The sequence below is a fragment of the Melanostigma gelatinosum genome, assembly GCF_949748355.1.
Source record: "Melanostigma gelatinosum genome assembly, chromosome: 9".
Taxonomy (NCBI): Eukaryota; Metazoa; Chordata; class Actinopteri; order Perciformes; family Zoarcidae; genus Melanostigma; species Melanostigma gelatinosum.
In genome coordinates this window covers 18,511,735-18,532,903 of record NC_136642.1, presented here as the reverse complement: position 1 = coordinate 18,532,903, position 21,169 = coordinate 18,511,735, and the positions used below count along the sequence as shown (strand labels likewise).

Genomic DNA, 21,169 nt, shown 5'->3' with positions numbered 1-21,169 from the left:
TTCCTTCCCTTTCCTCTTGCCATGTGGTGTGTCCCTGCTCCCTCTTGCCTGGATATTTTGCCATTGGCAGTGTGAAGAGGACGGCCAAGTCTTCTTCAGCCTTGATGACGGCGCCACCAAATTCACCGACCTGATTCAGCTGGTGGAGTTCTACCAGCTCAACAGAGGAGTGCTGCCTTGTAAACTCAAACACCCGTGCACCGCCGTGGCCTTATGACATCTTCGGATCGTCTGACCCCATGGCCCCTATCACTTGACCTGACTCTGCCTAAAACAAACAAAAGAAAACTGTTGGTTGGTTCTATTTGTTGTCATTTTTACAAGAAGCTGGTGAATTTACTGATGTTTCGTTGTCATTTTTATATTGCCGTGAGTCCGCCGGAGACTGCTGACTTGTTGGAATCCTTTTGCATGGATGTTGGAGGAGTCGGATGCACAACTTGCTCACGAGGTTCCTTCGTCGAGAAGATAGAGGAAATGAACACTGCCGTTTGTGTCAAATGCTGTTGCAAAAATCTTCCACAATCTTGCTAACCATAGTCATCAATAAGCTTGGACACAGTGACCCTCAAGGTTTTATTCACTAGACTGCTTCCCTTCAACTGGACAATCAGCAGGACAGTTCAAGCTTTCGTTTGGATCGCTGCTGTGCTCGCCGAGAACAAACTGTAGTCTCATTCAAACGTCATCACACGTCCTCAAAGATGTACTGTCGATTGAGAATTGATTGTCTCTTCGTTTTGCACTCATCGAACGGGGAGTGGCCTTTGCAGGTGCATGACTTCTCAGCCATCTTAACTGTGAGATAGTGCTACCGCCCTCTAGTGTCATAGGCATGCACGGACATGTCATTGTTCAATGTGGATGAGATTTGAAGGCGCCAAAAAAAGAGTGTTGCTTTTGAATCAATTTGAGGTGTGGAAGCGACAGAAGTTTGTCACGTCAAAGTAGTCTGGATACAAATGGCAAAGGAGAAACCTGGAACTGTTGAAACAAAGTATTTTTGTCATCATCTGCACTGTCCACCCTCAGAAATGCGTTTGCTCAACTCTCGCCACAAAAGGTTTCCTTTCTTAATGCTACTTTCATTGCAGTTATGTATTGCTATCAATAGTCTCTTTAATAATATATATTTTTTAAAACCCACCTTTTGCATTCTGGATATTTGCAAGTCTTCATTATTTACATGTGCTACAATAAGGTCATTCTATCGCATGCTTCATATCCTTAAAGTATGTCCCATGTAGCTTCTACAATATTGATTAAGCAATTTATCAAACCATGGTGTCATTCAGGGTGAAATAACAAGTAATAGAACTAGAGGACGTTTGTAACCAGGAAGACTGTTTTGGTGATTGTGTCAAGTTTAAAAGTAAAACAAGTTAACTATTTGGGCGGAATTATTAAATGCACTAAGATGCAGTCGTTTACGGCCGCCTAAGGCACGAGGACACACCTGTTGCAAAAGATGAAGCGGGACATTGAAGGGTATGCATTTGTTTTGTTTTCCTCACCACAGCACAGGAACGGATACCCTTAACATTTCCTTCAGCCATTTTTCAAGTGACAGCAAATCAAAGGAAACAAAAATGATAACCTTTGTCAGCCCAAAGACACAGCCGATCGACTGGGAAACATCTGTCCTGGTTGTGGAGCCTCTTTTCACCGAGGTGTTGCATGGCCTAGAAATTGAGTCAGTGAGATGCTGTCAGAGATGAATGTGGCTGGAGCATGATTTAGTGTGCTCTGACTCCACACTGACAGTCGACTCTGTGCATTACATTCCGCATAATGCTGCCTTTTTCTGCCTGGAAGTACTTGTGAACTAACGGTATCCAAAATGCGTCTTCTGCCCACTGCACGCCCCACCTCTTTCTGACTTCAGCCAGACTGTCTACAAAAAATAGCTGTTACTACAGTGTGGGAAAAGGAATATGTAAAAAGAGAAGAGTATTGAAATGATAGCGGCCTGTCCTTCTCTATTTCTTCAGCCTGCTGTCGGATAAAGTGAAAATACACTTGTCATCAGAGTGGCAGAAAAAGGCCTTGACTGCAAAAGTACTAAGTACTGCAAGTGCTACAGGGCCCACTTTGAATATCTTAACCCATGTCCCTTCATTTAAATGTACTGTTGCCTCTAGTACATGATTTATGTTTTTGATCTCCGAAAATGAGAGCATAAGACGGAAAATAGAGGAAGTTAAACTCGTTAGTTTGAGGGCACTGGATATCCTCATGCCAGCCAAGTTCAGTCAGAACAAATTGTTTGACTGGATTACCTTTTGTTTTGGCCAAGTGTAAGATGCAGCTCCTGTAATTGACGATAGTTATCTCTGGATAACTTGGATTCAATTTATTTTTTAAGAGATGGGGATACTTTTCTTGCACCTATTGATCGTGCCTGGCAGAATGGAACTCAATGGATAACACATGAAAGGCAAAAGCCAGCGATCTGGGAAGACGTACAGTCGGTGAATGCCCAAAGTTATTGGAAGTATTTCTGGTGATGTCATGTGGACCCTCTTTAAAATGTTGCACCACAAACGGGTGTTTTCCTTTTTTTGATTTGTTATTTCAAAACTATACATGACATTTTCTAAAATGTCAGGCTCACAGAGAAAATCAAAAATGCATTTCATTTAGTCCAAGCTTTGCTGGCAGCTCTGGTCAGCAGTCAGCAGACGACTACATATCTGTCCGTCCCTGTGATGTGGTGATCCACAGCCATGATTTCATGTCCTGCAGGTTATCTTAAGATATACTGAACATATGAGAAGCAGAGTCAACACATTGACTCTCTGTGCATGGTCACCATTAGTTATCGAAGATGCAATGACTCAATCTTTTTTTCTTTTTTTTTTTAAGCATTGTTGCAGCAAAATGTATTTATTTATCTGGATGTGACTGATTACTTGAACATTTTAGATTTATTTTTCTCAGTGCTGTTCTGTTTTCTATTGTCATTGCCATGAAATAATTGACCAGTGTGATTTATTATTATTATTGTTATTATTATTGTCATGACATAGCATCTATTGTTTTTTTGTTTGATTTATTCACAAATATTTTTTGTCATCATCAATACTTGTTATGGAGTAATGTTTTAAGCACACTGGCATCCGTAGTTGTCCCATTGTCATTCCAACAGATGACAGCTGGAATGTTTGGAATTGAAAACAAAAGAACAAAAAAAACTCCCCCCTTTTTAACGAATGTTCTCATTTCTCCCAGATCTGTACAAATATCTGCTGTTCAGAATTCCAACCCATTGATCTTAAAACGCCTCAAGTGTTGAGGCGTCACTCTTTTGTGGTGACCTAAACTAGGAAAAATAGATATGAATTAAAGTAATAAAGCCACAAAAGTGTCTGGAAACCAGGTCAAGTAGGCCTCAACATTCTCATGAGTCATTGTTCAAACATGTTGCCTTGAAGAAAGAATTGTAGAAATGTAGGTTTAGAAAAAGAGCCATTTACGTTCAAGTTCAATCTTAGATTAGATGTTATGGAAGAAATTAATAACCGAAACCCCCAGCATACTCACCCACACACACACACACGCAATTATACATACAGACACGTTAAGGCATTGTCATAATTTTTCTACACCTTTAAAACTTTAATGAACAGGGATGTTGCTTTTCCATGTCAGTCAAACCATACCAGAGCAGCAGTGCTAGATTGGCCTCCTTTCAGCAGAATGGGGAAGCTTAACTTGGCAGGTAGGCTTTTGTCATTTGCATGAATGTGGATTTTGATTGTATTGTGTCGAGATTCTGTCACTGATATTCGATATGTGGATATTTGGAGGAATCGGGATTATGACAATACATACCGGTAAATAATTATGCGGAAAGTAATCTTATGCTACTGAGACCTCACTGAAGCGGTTTCTAAATTCTAATATAAGTTCCCTGAGTTTCAGTTCAGTCCTCCCATTCTGCTCCCATCCTCAAACTAAGAGTATTATTGTCTTTTTCCGACTGACGTAAATGGTAGCAGATGTCAACAGGTAGCCTTGAAGGTGGGATGTGTATTTGCATAACAACTCTCACTCTAAATGCAAAAGGCAGAAAGTAAATTAAACACATGGAAAAAATGAATCAGGTGATTTGGATATCAACGCTTTTACACTTAACAGAAATGAATGTAAAGGGGTTGCTCAGGGGTAAAAACCCTTGCAGCAGAAATGGAGTGAACCCAGTACTGTTTAAAGTGTACAGTTAACAATCTTGCTTGTTCTTATTGTTGAAGCTGTTGATGTTATATATCTATCTATCTATATATATATATATATATATATATATATATATAGAAATATATATATATATATATATATAGAAATATATATATATATATATATATAGAAATATATATATATATATATATAGAAATATATATATAGAAATATATATATAGAAATATATATATATATAGAAATATATATATAGAAATATATATATAGAAATATATATATATATATATATATATATAGAAATATATATATAGAAATATATATATAGAAATATATATATAGAAATATATATATAGAAATATATATATATATATAGAAATATATATATATATATATATATATATATATATATATATATATATATATATATATATATATATATATATATATATAGAGAAATGGAGTGAAGGCTGCCGCTGCGTCAAGTTCTTCTCGGCCATGGGCCGAGCCATCGGCCGAGCCATCGGCAATATCTGCAGTGGAGGAGTGTAGGACTCCCCCTGGGAGGAATAATTCCTCCGAAGAATTCCTCCACAGAAGCCATAATAGAGGAAACAAAACACAAACTGATCCATAGTTTTCTGTGCTGAGTGAGTCAGACAGACAGTTGTATGTACTGAGTGAGTCAGACAGACAGTTTTCTGTGCTGAGTGAGTCAGACAGACAGTTTTCTGTGCTGAGTGAGTCAGACAGACAGTTGTATGTACTGAGTCTTGGAGTTACCTTTGATCAGGATTTGTCTTTCAACGCTCAGATAAAACTTATTTCTAGGACTGCCTTTTTTCACCTACGTAATATTTCAAAAATCAGGCACATCCTATCTCAAAGCGATGCAGAGAAATTAGTTCATGCATTTGTTACCTCTAGACTAGATTACTGCAATTCCTTATTTTCAGGCTGCTCTAATAAGTCTCTTAAATCTCTCCAGTTGATCCAGAATGCTGCAGCTCGTGTACTAACAAGAACTAAGAGGAGAGATCATATTACTCCTGTATTAGCTTCTCTGCACTGGCTCCCTGTAAAATCTAGAATAGAATTTAAAATCCTTTTACTTACCTACAAAGCCCGAACTGGTCAGGCTCCATCATATCTTAAAGAGCTTATAGTACCATACTGCCCTACTAGAGAGCTGCGATCCAGTGATTCATGGTTACTTGAGGTTCCTAGAGCCTTAAAAAGTAGGACGGGAGCCAGAGCCTTCAGTTATCAAGCTCATCTTCTGTGGAACCAGCTTCCCGTTTCTGTCCGGGGGGCAGACACACTCACCACATTTAAGAGTAGGCTTAAGACTTTCCTCTTTGATAGTGCTTATAGTTAGGGCTGGCTCTGGCTTGCCTTGGACCGGCCCATGGACAAACTGGTATAGGCAAAAACTACAGGGGGACTTCCTACACTGAGCACCTCTCTCCTCCTCTTCTTCACCTCCGTCTGTATGCATTGATGTCCCATTAATGCTCATTACTAACTTTACTTCTTCCCTGGAGTATTTGTGCTTTCTCGCCTCACAGGATGACCACAGTTTTATCTGGACACTGGTTCTTCTACCAGCCACGGCCCTGCTGACACCTACTACGATCTTCATTGTTAACATTATTAATCCTATTACCGACACCATTAATGCACAGTACTGATTTTGTCTCTTCCCCGGAGTCCTTGTCTCTCCTCACAGGTTTCCATGGAGCATGGTTTCATCTGGACCCTGGTCCTTCCTCCTACCATGGCCCTGCTGACTCCAACTGCTAATATCACTTATTATTACTCACATTACTATTTCATACTACCGATACCATTAATGCACATTATTGACCTGCTTCTTCACCAGAGTCTCTGTGCTTTCTCGCCTCACAGGTTCCTGTGTATCCGGGTTTACCTGGACCAGGTGTTGCCTCCTGTCATGGCTGTGTCATACATTGAATGTGCTGTAATTACATTGAATGTGTTGTAATTCACTATCCTGTTCTACACATGACATCATTGCACGTCTGTCCATCCTGGGGGAGGGATCCCTCCTCTATTGCTCTCCCACAGGTTTCTTCCTCTTTCCTCCCCGTTAAAGGGGTTTTTGGGGAGTTTTTCCTGTTCTGATGTGAGGGTCCCGGGACAAGAAGATGTCAAACGTGTACATATTGTAAAGCCCTCTGAGGCAAATTTGTAATTTGTGATTTTGGGCTATACAAAAATAAATTGAATTGAATTGAATTGAGTGAGTCAGACAGACAGTTTTTTGTGCTGAGTCAGTCAGATACAGTTTTCTGTGCTGAGTGAGTCAGACACAGTTTTCTAAAACTGAAAGTGCTGTTTTGTGTGTGTGTGGGTGAGGATGCTGGGGGTTTCGGTTAGTAATTTCTTCAATAACATCTAATCTAAGATTGAACTTACATGGCTTGAACTTAAATCACCACAAAAGAGTGACGACGGGAACACTTGAGGCGTTTTAAGATAAATTGGTTGGAATTCTTAACAGCAGATATTTGTATAGATCTGGGAGAATTGAGAACATGAGTTAAAAAGGGGGGGGGTGGGATTTATTTTTATTTTTTTTTCAATTCCAAACATTCCAGCTGTAATAATAATAAATAATTAAAGCTGCGAGCAGCGATGAGCGGGCCCTCGCAATATGCACGTCGGGGTGCCGGCGGGACTCCGGCCGGCGCGGCCGAGAATGTCCGCTGAAAGTACTTTGGAGGAGGAAGATCAGAGATGCTGTCGATTCATTCTGGCTGGGGAGGGAGACGCCACAATGACACCATCTTCATGAGGTTGCGCACAGGAAAGGAGCCTGGCCAGAGACCCGTGGATTCCAGCTCTGTCTTCATCCAGATCCTCTGCTGCTGTGAACAGGTCCACTGGCTGACTTCATGCTCGTAGCCAGGGAGCTGTGGAGGACGGGTGGGGACAGCTAACGTCATGGGCGATGGCTCACCTAGTCAGACAAGAATAAACGGAGCAAATTAGTACGATTCTGGTTGCGTCTTGATTTAATCTTTTGACATGAAAAACCTTCTAATACTAACTTTGATCTCTCTGTGCTGGTGACAGTTGAGCGGGCTCTGCAGACGTCTCAGGAGAAATCAGGGGGGCCTCTGACACTATAGAGAATATTAAACATGTAATCATTATTATTGACAGTAGGATGAAGCAAGGATGTAACATGACAGCTACACTGTAGTCTGTGAAACTCAGCAAGCTGGACACTGGAGTGCTGCCTACCTATTGTCTGAATACAGTGCAGCAGCAACTGTATAGAATTAACAACAGTTTTGATGAACACTACATGAAGTATATTTTTAAGATGCAAATACAGGTCAAATAACACACACCAGAGACTGTGACAGTCGCCTCTGTTGCTGGACGACCCGCTCCTTCTGGCAGCAGACACGTGAGCTCCTGAGGAACAGGCACTGGTCTCCTTACAGTTACAGCTGCAAGGAGAGAAGGATCACAAAACACAATCAACGGTTTATAACAGATATGAGCACAGTGAATATGACAGATGTGTTTAAATGTTGGATGTATTTACCATCTACTTGTGAACCCTTCAGATGAGTTGGTGCAGCCAGTGTAGCAGATGGTACTACAACGGAAAAAGCCTTGTAAGTAATTTATATTTTGACAATATACAAACACAACTGTTAGTATCGTTACGTCACCTTTCTCAGCCGTATCCAATGACAGACTGTTTCTCACATTAATATATAAAGAATATACTTCATTCATACACGTGTGTTTGTCTTTCAATGGGTTAATATTCAGTGTGTGTCATTGTTATGTAACCTAGGCAGGTGAAGCAACATGGCACACTTCAAACACATGCATTCAGGTGTTAGTAACACAGCAGTTTCATACATACATATTGTTTATTTTTATCCAAATAAGAAAACAAAGAGTGATACGTACCCTCATCATGACTGGTATCAATTCATAGTCACGAGGACAACAAGCAGAACACCTAAACATGAGACAGAACGGTTCAAGTCATGCTTCATGTGGGATAAGAAGTCATGGTCCCATGGTTGTCGGTTGATGGCAGAACGTTTTTGGTGAAAAACCTCTTTCTGTTCCCACATTTTTTTTAACAGTGATGGAGAAGGTCTACACATCTTGTACTTCAGTAAACAAATATGTATTAATACCACCACATGGTGTAAATACTCTTTAAGTAAAATTCCTGCATTCAAATCTTACTTACTCAAAGTCTGACTTAAGTAAAAGTACAAAAAAGCATGTGTTCATCACGTTAATGACTTTATATACTGCTGGTAGTTTAATCTGAAATAACACATAATTTATTAGTTGAGTACATTTTGTCTGATATCCTTAATCTGCCAAATAACTAATGCTGTCAAACACACGTGGAGCAGTTAATGTACATAACTATGAACTACATGCATTAATGACGATACGTGACGTGATACAACGGATACGTGCGTGTTTATTTCACGTTAACGTGATTCACATGAAGCACTGTGTCCGGTCACAGCTGCTTGTTCTTTAGTTAAGTGTCCGTAAAGTAACGTCCAGAGTAACGTTATATCTCACGTTAACGGGCCGCTGGTCAGCCTTCATTATATTCAGCGACGTACAGCAGTAAACGTTAAATCATATTTAAATGCCGTTCGTGTTTACATGATTTCGGCCGCAAAAACACAACAAAGTCGGACATGAATGAACCCCTATGAACAATAAAACTGAAAGAACGCGACGAACTTCATCGTCATAGCTTTCACGTGAATGTCAGACAGCACCCAGACTAATTATCATGACATTTTAATTCATTATTATTCATCTTAATGACTACTTACCGTCGTGTGTGTAGCGTGCACACAGCCAAGACCTCCAAAACATCCGGTCTTCTTCTTCTTTAAATTTGATTGGCGGGTCGCAACCAACTTGTATAGGTGCATACCGCCACCTACTGTACCGGAGTGTCCAGTTTCAGGGTAACCTTTTCTTCACTGTTTTCCAACTAAATCCTACGGTCTAATCCCGTTTCTTTAAGAAATCGCAACAGTGCTCTTCAGCACTCTCGCCATTCTCCGTCCACTGCCAGAACAAACATCCGGTCTGTCTCCGGAGAAAGTCTTTCACCCGCAGAACGGCACCACAGCGCTGCTGGTGGCCAAATATATATTACATCCATACTGGTTGAACGCGGGGATATATATTTTCTTTTGCTGCAGATACTAATTGATGATAGATATTGTAACAGTTATTGTAAACAGCGGTTAATACATCTGTCATATCTGTTATATATTAATGTGAAAAACGTTTCGTTCAAACGTCTGGATTTATTCAGGATTGTCAGCAACACTATTTTACCGATTACATTTAAACTCAGCATGATATGTCATAATTTATTGTGTCATTTTCACTAAACAAAGATTGGCCATATGTCACAAAGATGTCTCCTTCTTATATACAGTGTATACTTGTGAGTTATAAGGCAAGGTGTTGCTGGTATAATGTGAATATAATATAACTGTTATTAAAGCACCAGATTGTGTTTGCAAAGTGATAGAAGTGTAACTGAAGATATGTGGCGTAACTGTTTCGTTTTGTTGTTGTACTTAATGTTTTGAGTGCATTTACTGTCAGTGTTTGTCATGTAATTAGCTGTCGAGATAATAGCCCAAAGTTGAGCTAAGTGGCTAACCTGGCTAGCAAGCCTGTATTCTGTGTGTTTGCTTTAAGAGTTTACTATTGCTAGTATTTCAGTTCTATAATTCATTTTCTGTTTATTTCAGAAACTCTGTCATTCTTCGGTCATTCATCGGTGATCTATTGTTCAACTCATGCATGATCTGTAAATCTGTGAACAAACCATAATACTGAATACAGAAACGTATGGATCAAACAGATGTCTGCGTGTTCTCTGACCGGAACCCTGTTGTGGTCAAGAATCCTCTTTAAATCAGCAACTCAGGGGTCGAATCCCCAACAAATACAGTTTATTTATTTTCTCCTGTGCTGTTATTGGTATCCACTGCCTGTAATCTGTGTCGATAAAGTAGAATCATTCATGTTGTGTTGTTTATTTGTTGTTTATTTGTTAGAAAATGCAAAGTCCAGGCAAGTTTCCCATCAAGCTTTGGCGCCATCATGTGGCGCCAAAGCTATTATTTGTTAGAAACGAATAATAGCTTTGGCGCCATTATGTGGCGCCAAAGCTATATACTGTAAAATGACTTCACACCACGTTGTTCACTGAAACGTCAAGCTTTGTAGAATTTGTAATCACTCAAATGTTTAGGTTCTCTATTATGCATACATATTGTGGCAGTAGTTGGCTGCTGTGTGAAGTACACAGATACAGAAAGTTTGCCCCTTGACGATTTGTTTCCTAATTGTACAAGTCAAGACCAAATACAATATGAAAGTGGCACATCAGCAAGTGAGTCAAGGTTGGAAAGCTCTTTATTGTCAAAAAAAGGGACAATGTTTAAAAAAGTATAAAAGTGTGTGTGTGTGCATGTTTGCAGATTGTTAGACAGCTGTAGGTGCCATTTCTGCTTCAGCTGTAGGTGGAGTCTGTGATTCAGGTGTAGGTGGAGTCTCAGGTGTAGGTAGAGTCTCTGCTTCCGGTGTAGGTGTGGCCTGTGCTGAAACAGCGTCTATCAAAGCCGCCATCTCTTCATCATGGGTGCTTCATCATCTCTGACAAGCATAAGTAAACAGTGTCAAATATGTTTACTGCGTGTAGGATTAGTATCAAGTGTATATAACAGAAGTTTGTAATTATGGAATGACAATCGTGAATAGCAGGTACGATAATTACCATCTAGAAAGTCCTCTTCATCAGCGGCTATTAAAGCCGCTCTGTTCTGCTCATCCAGTTGATATTTCAGTTTTTTGCATTCCTGGGTTGACCTTTCCAGCTCTCTGCGCAGGTATTTCACTTGTCTGTCATGTTTAGATTGTTCTTTTGATCGTTCTTTTCCCCGATTGACCATGTGCGTAGTGACATCACTACATGTCTGCAGGCATGTACTGTACAGTTTATGTCTGGTGACTGAAGTATCTCCACAGCTATACTGTAAGGAAATAGAGCAAACACGGCAAAATGTAAGTAAATGACAACAATGTGATAGAAGGTATCTTTAATAATTATGTTCTAAGTAAGAACAGTTGAACTTACGGTAAGAAGTTGACAGGCCTGTATGAGTGATTTGATTTCCGGGTCATCTGTTGTCTGGAATTTTGATGGGGATGAAAATGCCATTGCTGTGAAACACACAAGAAAAGGTTTATTCAATATCAGAATCAATGTTTTGCAGAGTAGACCCTTCTCACTCGAAAAAGAAAAAATCTCACCCAGTTTCACCGCTTGTTCTTCTATTTGAACATACTCCGACAGCCATTCCATCTTAAAAGAACCACATTTCTTTTTTCCAATGGCTTGGTGAGTGGATGTGTCGCTGCCCGTTCGTTTCGCCATGATAAGGGGTTAGCATTTGCGCCTCGTAACTCGCCGCACTGTTGATAGCTAGCTAACCTGCACGGCTTGAATGGGCAGGGCAATAGTGTCAATGCTATGATTGGCTGCGTAGCGTAAGTGAACCGAATCGTATCATTGGCTGGACACCTGTCACTCACTGAGTTACGTTGCAAAATAGTACAGAAAACTAAATTATTATTATTATTATTATTATTGGTTTAATTGATTAGATAAGATTAGGACTAATATTAGATATTAATTAATACGTTTATGTTGAATTTTATTTTATGCGCTGCATAGATTTTCTTGTGCGCTGAGAATGTGCGAGCAGTGCGCGATTGCCCAAGCGCGCAGCTTAGAGGGAACATTGGTCAGAAGTTATTTCACATGGCTCTCTCCAAAAAGAGAAAAGTGGTCAGAGAGAGTCTTTAACTAAGAATGGACAGACTTTTATCGATTCATTCTTCAGACGGGCAGTTTAAAACCTTCCTCTTATTAGAAGATGAGAAAAATACAATACCGTGGCTTTTTTGATTGACAATCAGTAGAGTTGGCGTGTGTGGATGTGTGGCAATGTCTGACACAAACTAAACAAAACATCAGTCGTGTCATCAACCGTGAACCACACCATGCTCAGGTGTGGTTCAGTGGTTCATTTGCTGACGATCAACATCCTAATGTACACATCCTGAAAGAAACAGCAAATGGGACACAGATCCGGAAGGGAGGGGTCGTAACGAAGTCCTTTATTTTTATATTTGGAAAGCTGAAATTTGATTGAATTAACTGAATTTAATGCTGAAGAGCCATTCAGTTAAATTCATTTTTCTAAAATTCAGTACTTTATTTTAGGAGTCACATTTTTTCAAATGCACATTTATTTATTAGATTATTTATTATTTATATTTCATCCAGTTCAATTTGAAAACTGACAATAAATATTGTTGAGATATGATTCAATTTAACTTTCTTTATTTGATTTGACAGTCAGTTGTTGACAACATACAGATGTTAATACAACTGTTGGCTACTTTAATAATTATGGGACTAAATCAGAGTGCAAGTTAGACAGTATTGTGATGTTCCGGACCTTTGCATGAGGAAGTTCTCGCTAACTGGACCTCGTTAACCTTTCATTGAATACCCCTGTCGTGGTGTGTTTTGTAACCTTGTTTGTTTTGTTTTTTGTTTGTTTGTTTGTTGCTGCTGTAATGGTGTTGTTCCACTCTGCTGAGCTTTGTTGTCTCTAAATCCACTACTGTGAGTGAAGTCGGCAAACTGTATTTTGTTCGTTAAAGGTCCAGTGCCGAACGTGAGTTCGCCAGTCAGGCTTCTGAGTTACAGTGCCTGTACTTTACTGCTGCGGTGAGGATTTGCCTTGTTTTGAGTGCTTTCTTCTTCTTTTCCTTCTTTTCAACTAACACACACACTCACACATATATACAGCGTTACAGTGCAGGTGTTGCCGACACCAGCGCAAACGGGCCTGATGGTCAATAGCAACAGAAAAATAAGCTATAAGTATGATGATAGGCTATTGGATTGTAATTTGAAGGGGGAGAAAACATACAAACCAGAACGCACACACATATGTAGCATGTTAGAGTTATAAATAACTTGTCCATGTGAGAAACAATAGTTACATTTTTTTTTTTTTTTTAAAGCCAAAAATGCCAAATTATTTGGGGGGGCTGAAGAACATTTTAGGGGAGCTTCAGCCCCCCTAAAATAGGCCTAACGACGCCCCTGATCGGCCCCCACCTTTGCTCATTCTGTATAAAGAAAGCTTGCTCACTTTTTTCAGGGTTCTTCCTCACTGAAAGAAACAGCAAATGGGACACAGATCCGGAAGGGAGGGGTCGTAACGAAGTCCTTGATTTTTATATTTGGAAAGCTGAAATTTACAAAAAAGACTGGAATAATCTGGCTTCACTGTTAGACATTTTAATTATGGTGTTATTTAGCCAGACTTCATAAAGCCAATGCAGAAATACTGTATATATTGGTGTTTCTAATTAGTATAACCAGCAAAATACAGTATATACAATATTTACTAATACTGGCATCATTTTTGCTCCAATAATATGCTTCTCTTTGATTGTTATTCATGTATCTTTTCCCGGGGTTGCCAAATTATTTGAATGCCATCTGTGTGCACATACGGCAAGTGTAAGATTAACACACCTTTATGTGATGTGTGTGTGTGTGTGTGTCGACGCACAGCTTCAGAAACTACTTGGGTCAATCAATTATTGTATTGGCCACGAGTCTCGTTCCCATTGGCTGGCCAAGTGGGGGTTTGTGAGGTGGGTGTGTTTCATGACAAGATAAAAGGAGCAAATGCCTCTTGTCCAGCTTACACACACGAACACACTCACCACGTGCCTGTCTGTCTGTCCGTTTGTTGACGCTAAACAAGCGGAAAAGATCCACCATCTGAAGCTCTCACTTTAAATGTAAGTATGCGCACACACACACACACGCACATGCATGCAAACATGTCTAATCCTATTTGAGATAAGGCTAAGGATAAGGGCTCTGCTTCTCCACAAGGGAAAGAGACATGCAGGGTTAAACACTTGTTGAATGAATAGCAAGGCACTGGCACAGAAAAAGGGGCAATGCTCATGTGTTATGCCAGTCTATTGTAAAGGGATATGTTTAAAGCTTTTTGCTAATGATTGATTGTTGTAGGACTACAACTGGTTTATTATTCAATGCATGGCATGTTCCCGGTGTGCAGATAACAAACAGGCTCAAAAACTGTACTGAGTCTTTACCTTATTTATTAAGTTGTAGGTCGATGTGATCAAGGACACCTTGATGAGGCTTTTAATCAGGTTTATTAAACTGCCCTTTGGCAGATTGTATTATGCGAGAATGAGTTTATTACAATCTATACAAATAGACTTGTTTTATCTAAGCTATGATCAGACTGGCTTAATGTGTTGTTAAGAGGGTCAAGGGTTCTTGCATACATCTAAATTGTGCAAGCTTGTACAAAGTGTGTCAAGGAGCATGGCTTAGGCTTTGTGCGTGTCCGTGCTGCTTTTCTGTAAATGAAAACATTATAATAATCATTATTTTCTAAAAATAATTACAGCAAGCCATATTAATGTGACTAACTGATCAATATGTAACCAGCCATTTAAAATGTGTCCTAAGAGTGGAATTAGATCATACGAGACACTAAATAGTGTATCTAGATGAAACTGTTTTGAAAACAGCAACCGCTCAACTCTTTACTAGACTTTTAGTTCTTTCGTTGAACTTGTTGATAGTGTATGGTTTTCATGGGGTTCCAACAAATATGTGGTTTTCCACACACGTTGATATTGATATTGAAATTGATTGCAACTTTCAAAAACAGTATGTCCTTAGCCCTAATTACCTATGAATCAGTAATAATTGGGAATGATATTAACCCAATTAACTTGCCCATGATCCTTTGGCTCTTATTGAAGGCACAATTCACCCCAAAATCAAAACTACATGTTATCCTCATCTAGATTGTGTGTAAATTGCCCGGTTTTGGTACATGAAACTGCTTACAACAGGGCTATGGATCATGATTTCTAAAAGGAGACATCGCTGTTGAGTTTTTGTTTGTATTTTTGCCACTTTGAGCACCACAAGCCGAATGCCATATAGTACCAATACATTCAAGAGAAGGCAGACATCTCTACAGCCGATATCTCACACCAAACAACCTAGTTCGACGACTAGCACTACATGAAAATCTCTGTGTAATGTTTATTTTATTTTTTTAATTAAAAAATAATAATTATAATAAAGATACTTTGGAGTAATAAATACAGCTGAAACAGAACAAGAAAATGTCTGTGTTATGTGTATTTGGTACACATTACATTTAAACCTCCAACCATGGCGTGCTGAACTGAACTATCAAACAAGCAGGACGTCATCATAGAAGTGGTTAGTTATTCAACTCATTCCTACCAGTAAGATCAAAGGTTACGCTTTTGACTCTGTGATAAAATTAATTACAATCTCAAAGAAAAGTCACATCCAACCCGTTCTTTGACATCTCTTGAGAAATGATTTCTTCTGTGCTGTATTCCAGCGGTACCATGGATGCAGCAGAGTTTCGGCGCAGAGGGAAGGAGATGGTGGACTATGTGGCCGACTACCTGGAGAACATCGAACAGCGTCCGGTCTACCCAGATGTGGAACCGGGGTACCTTCGTTCCTTGATCCCCAGTGAGGCCCCACTGGAGCCTGAAAATTATGATGACATTATCAAAGATGTGGAGAGGGTCATAATGCCAGGGGTGAGGTTACACTTTTGTTGATGCACACATTGGCATTGTAGTTGCACAGATTCTTTTGTGTTTTCTCTGCAGTGTAATTCAGATTAGTCAGCCACTCAATTTGGAAAGTGATCCTGGTATTAAGAAGATCGCTTTCCTTTTGTGGAATCATGTCAATAAATTTAGAACTGTAATCAAGTAATCTGATGACAACAAGCTGCTTCAGTGTCTTCTCTTATCAGAAAAAATAGTGGCATCAGTGTTGGTGCGTTCTGTCCATATATTCAACTCACTCACATAACGCAAAGATGTTCCCAAATCCCATGATGCAAGCAGCTTTTTAACCCAGCAGCAGTTGATTTTTGTGTATTTCATCGCATAGCTTAGACGAAATGAAATAGAATCATCAGACTAGTGATGCATTTAAGATTGTTAAAATTAAGGTTTTTGAATTGTGAATGTATGCTTTAGTAGTTATTTTGTAAGAACAGTCATACTATGAACATATTCATCTGAGGGATATTTTCCCCAATGCTGCATAACACATTTTATATACTCATGTATTTTAAAACAATTTGAGGAACTATTACAAAGGAGGTCAAGTGTTTCTGGCAACATGGTGGTTCACTGGTGAGTTAACAGCTTAATGCATTGTAGTCGCACAATTGTTTTGGACTGCGGTCTGAGACAAGGACGGAGACGAGCGGAATCGAGTGCCATGGCTCGCAGTGTGTGTGTTTGAGAGACAGTGGTAAGCCACCTCTACCGAGAGTGAGGAGCGTTGTTCACGATGACAAAAACTGTAATATATGGCAACCACTTGCTCCCGACGACGATCTAATGTTGGTCTTGTTCTCAAATGAATTAAGTGTTTGCATGTTTTATCTTTTTTCCAGGTCACCCACTGGCACAGTCCAAACTTCTTTGCCTACTTTGCAGCTGCTAGCTCTTACCCTGCCATGCTGGCCGACATGCTATGTGGAGCCATTGGATGTATTGGATTCTCCTGGGTAACAAGCACTTTGCTGTGTCTCTGTATCTGACACTGTATTTATTACATGTAGCTCATATTTATATATGTGTATGTGTTTTCAGGCTGCCAGCCCAGCCTGTACAGAGTTGGAGACGGTGATGTTAGATTGGCTGGGGAAGATGCTGAAGCTGCCTGAGCATTTTATAGCCGGGACTGATGGCCACGGAGGAGGTGTCATCCAGGTACGTTTCTTTTGTGTGATTTTTATGCCACCCTGCACTAATGTTCTCTGGCAGTCAAAGGAGTAAAACCAACCCTGCCAACATTTGTACTCTTCTGTGGTTTCTTTTAACATGTGTTAAGTGAAAGGCTCACATTTTATAGGCTTTCAGGAACCATGACTCACAACTGATTGCCCCCTGAAAACACATTCATCAGCAATTTGTGTACTATTGAGTTGTCGTCTTTTCCTCTCACCGGTTCACACCGGCTGAAAATTGGCAGGAAATTGCCTTTTCAATATGTCATCCACAGGCAGACAGAGATGGCGGTGCTGGGATTGTTTCGTGTGGCAAAGGGCCAAGCATTAGTTTAGTGTTCCATTGACTGAAACGCAGCAGCAGAGGAGGCTATCTATATATAGGTGTATGCGTGTTTATGGGATGTTGGAGCATGAGAGTGCACTCTGATGACAGATCTTTTCATGCCTCTTTTATTGTGACCACCTGAGTGTGAGGGCGGGTGTGTGTGTGCGCAATCATCTGGCTCATTGTGTTTTTGTTTTGTCTTGCCACTCTCCTTTTTAAGTGCAGCTTACCGGCTCACTATGGCAACGAATGGGGCTGTTCTCGCTGCAGCCGGGCTAATGAGTGTTGTGACAGCACGTTGCAAGACTATTATCATGAACCTTACATCAAAAAGACCCTTCTAGTGACCTTAGATTTCCCTTTATAGCCATGTGTGAGTCATTAAGACTTAGGAGGCAAACAAGACAGTTTGCCTGTTATTAAAATAAATTAGAAATGACAAAAGCTTGCCGAGTTGACTAAAACATCAGAAAAAAAGAATATGATATTGTGTAATCATTCTACAGTTGCTACTGCATGAAAATGTTAAAGACACAAACTTGTAGTTTTAATGCATGCATCATCTTGAGCAGTGGCTCATCACCTCTTATTCTTAAGTGCAATTGCACAGCTTTTCTTTTCAGATAGGAACATTTGCAACAGGTTTCCAAGGCTTATTGTGGTAAAAAGTCTGCTTAGTTACATTTGAAACAGAACTTAAATGAGCAAGGCTATCAGAACAGCGTCAATAAAGAAGACGCCTACATATTACTCCATGCCACAAAGTTCTTTTAATGAATACGTTTCAATCTTACTTGGATCTTTGTCATGTCAGAATGTTTAAAATGTGGAAACCACACCCATATTTATACATCGTGCTCACCAACAGGCAATCATATTAAGCCCCATAAGGGTCAAGGCAAGATTTTGTTTTTATTAGGACTTTCTTTGCATTCCCTCGCAATATGCATTCTCTTGCAATTATTTTTGCGTTCTTTCACAATAAATTGTGTTACTTTGCATTACTTTTCTTCTTCCATTCCTTCTCAGCCATATGTCTCGATCCGCTCCGCTGCTCCCAGTGTAACGGCACAATAATAAGATGCAACGACCCATATGTTGTGTCAAATTAGACCAAAAGTATGATAATGTAAATACAGGTAACATTTAAGTTTGGTTTAAAGTCACAACAGTGGAGCTGCAGTACTTTACAAGTTCCCTCTAATTATCCAACAGAGCACAGCCAGTGAGGCAACCCTGATGTCCTTACTCGCTGCCCGCTGTAAAGCAATCAGACGTGTTCAGGCCACCAACCCTGAAACATCAGAGGCTGAAATCATGTCCAAACTGGTGGCGTACTCCTCTGATCAAGTAAGCACAAAAATATATGTCCAATATCGCTTATGTCATGGTTAATGCAAACGCTAAGCTTACTCTGATTCCTATCATTTGACCCACGTTTCTAACTTTACTCAGAGGTTTTTAACACTTACTATTTGTAAATCATTTTGTTTACAAATGCATTTATCAAAGTTTTTCATGAAACCTTACTGTTTGCCAAGGTACCTCAGCCAGGTTTATATAAGTTTCACTTTACAGACTCTGCAAATATGTTGACTTCTGTAAATATTCTCAGTTGTCCATGTGAACTAAGATCATTAAAGGTTACTTCAGGAACATAGTTTTTCAGTGATTTAGTGAGACAGAGAGTCAGCCAGGCTGGAGCTAGCTCTGGTCGGGTTTAATACCGTGCTGATTCTGTGATTGGGTTAGGAAGTCGCCCGAGGGCCACACAGACCTTTATAGGGAGAGCAGTTTGTTGTGTTTCTACTGAAGAACACCATTCAAATCGAATCACCGGATGCACATGTCTTATGTGTGTATTCCTTTCTGTTTAGTAATCTATTGAAGATGATCAGGGATATATCATTGAAGCTCTGATGTTGATTAGGTGCAGGCTTATCTGTTGAAAAAATGTCACCATATAAGATCATTCATTATCCATGAATAAGAAATAAACTGTTCAGGTTTATCTTCGAACTAAAAGCAGGAGGCGATTCACCCCTGTGATCAAACAACCTGCTTGCGTTGCATTTTTTACAAATGTTTCATATCTTTCCTCAGGCTCATTCCTCAGTGGAGCGTGCTTCTCTGATTGGAGGAACAATGATGAGGAAGGTTCCCACAGATAACGCCTATGCAGCCGGAGGGGGCATGCTCAAGAAGATGCTGGAGGAGGACAAAGCGGCTGGACTCATCCCTTTCTACGTAAGACAAGACAACAATCCGCATCCATCTAGCCAACTATCACAAAGACGGACACAAAAAGCAACTCCATCTCCAACATTACTTATCATTCATTTTCATATTGAGTTACATTCGTCAGTCATTGGATTCTTTTGGTACACATGGAAATATTACAACCACTTACACAACAGCTCACTCTAATACAATGATACAATGCGTGTGATGCTGCTGTGCACACCCCGAGGCTTCTGCTGAAGGATAACATTGTTTGTATTGAACCTAATGTATGTCTATCTGGTTAAGGTCAATAATCCCTGTCTCAGCTGGACCCACAGATCACTATCAGTGAACAATATTCGGCAGGCTGCAATGGTCCAGCACATTTGAATTATTTGTGTTTATCGAAAGTGACATTAGGATCTATACGTTTGAATAAACACATCATGTCTGCGCTTGTAAAGCAATATATCACAGTAGCTGCAATGACAAACATGTTAAGATCCAATCTTTCATTCTTGTGACATTGAAAATAGAAAATGGCAGGGATACAAATTCACATTAGGGTGTTAATGATTTGAATGTTGGTGTCTTTCAGTTCTGTGCGACCCTTGGCACCACGTCATCCTGTGCTTTTGATCACATTACCGAGCTGGGGCCCATATGTAAGTCAACTTTAGCATCAGCACACACTTGATTTTTGTTTTACAACAGGAAAAGGAATGTCAAGCCCTATTGGCTGCATTAGCTTTACAACACACACTTTGATTTGAGAAAGGCCAGGATGCTTGGAAGGGAAAACCAAATCAAGAGGGTGTCAGAGTGTATGTAAGGATGTCCTGCAACCAAATATACTGCTTGAGGGTGTGTGATTGAGAAACAAACGTACAAAAAAAATGTATTCAGTCAGCTTTCCAAATATTCAGTAGCCTATTAAGTTGCCTCAGAATTAATGATCCTCAATATGACCAAGCTAAAAGTAGATAACTTAAATGAATAGATTGACGTGTTACGACTGTGCGTTTGCAGACATCTATGAATATAGTTCGATTGACAGAAGTAATTATTGTATGGATGTTAATAGCCTCTCTGCTTGTGTCTGTTCCAGGTAATGAGGAAAATCTGTGGATGCACATTGATGCAGCATATGCAGGGAGTGCATTCATCTGTCCTGAATTTCGGCCTTTGCTGAATGGCATTGAGGTGTGTAAAAACATGCAAGCCTTCATGTTCGTACAGTGCATAAACACCAACACAACAGAGTTTTGACATAGTTGGATTTTAACCTTGATCATCCCGATATGTGTAGGGCGGTTTTAATGTGGTTTAAGCGCAGTCAAAAAGTGTGCTTCCACCTGCATGGATACATGATGCTGCTGATTGACAAGACAACTGATTTCTGTTAAATTGGTTGTGAAATATCTCT

At 39.8% G+C, this 21,169-nt stretch overlaps 2 protein-coding genes across 3 annotated transcripts in view; both read left to right on the top strand.

Annotated features, from left to right (window-relative positions):
* The window catches only part of grb10b (growth factor receptor-bound protein 10b), a 58,493-nt gene extending 54,303 nt beyond the window's left edge, over window positions 1-4,190 (top strand). For both annotated transcript variants that reach the window (XM_079275276.1, XM_079275275.1), the window contains exon 17: window positions 71-4,190. In XM_079275276.1, coding sequence (XP_079131402.1) covers window positions 71-217 — 147 coding nt within the window. In that variant the 3' untranslated portion in view covers window positions 218-4,190. The remainder of the gene's footprint in view (window positions 1-70) is intronic.
* A 9,868-nt stretch (window positions 4,191-14,058) lies between these two features.
* The window catches only part of LOC306782174 (aromatic-L-amino-acid decarboxylase-like), a 34,013-nt gene continuing 26,902 nt past the window's right edge, over window positions 14,059-21,169 (top strand). Inside the window, exons 1-8 of the mRNA XM_079275409.1 lie at window positions 14,059-14,145; window positions 15,774-15,981; window positions 16,857-16,970; window positions 17,056-17,175; window positions 18,736-18,870; window positions 19,624-19,767; window positions 20,342-20,408; window positions 20,852-20,946. Of these exons, the coding sequence (XP_079131535.1) occupies window positions 15,781-15,981; window positions 16,857-16,970; window positions 17,056-17,175; window positions 18,736-18,870; window positions 19,624-19,767; window positions 20,342-20,408; window positions 20,852-20,946 (876 nt within the window). The 5' untranslated portion in view covers window positions 14,059-14,145; window positions 15,774-15,780. The remainder of the gene's footprint in view (window positions 14,146-15,773; window positions 15,982-16,856; window positions 16,971-17,055; window positions 17,176-18,735; window positions 18,871-19,623; window positions 19,768-20,341; window positions 20,409-20,851; window positions 20,947-21,169) is intronic.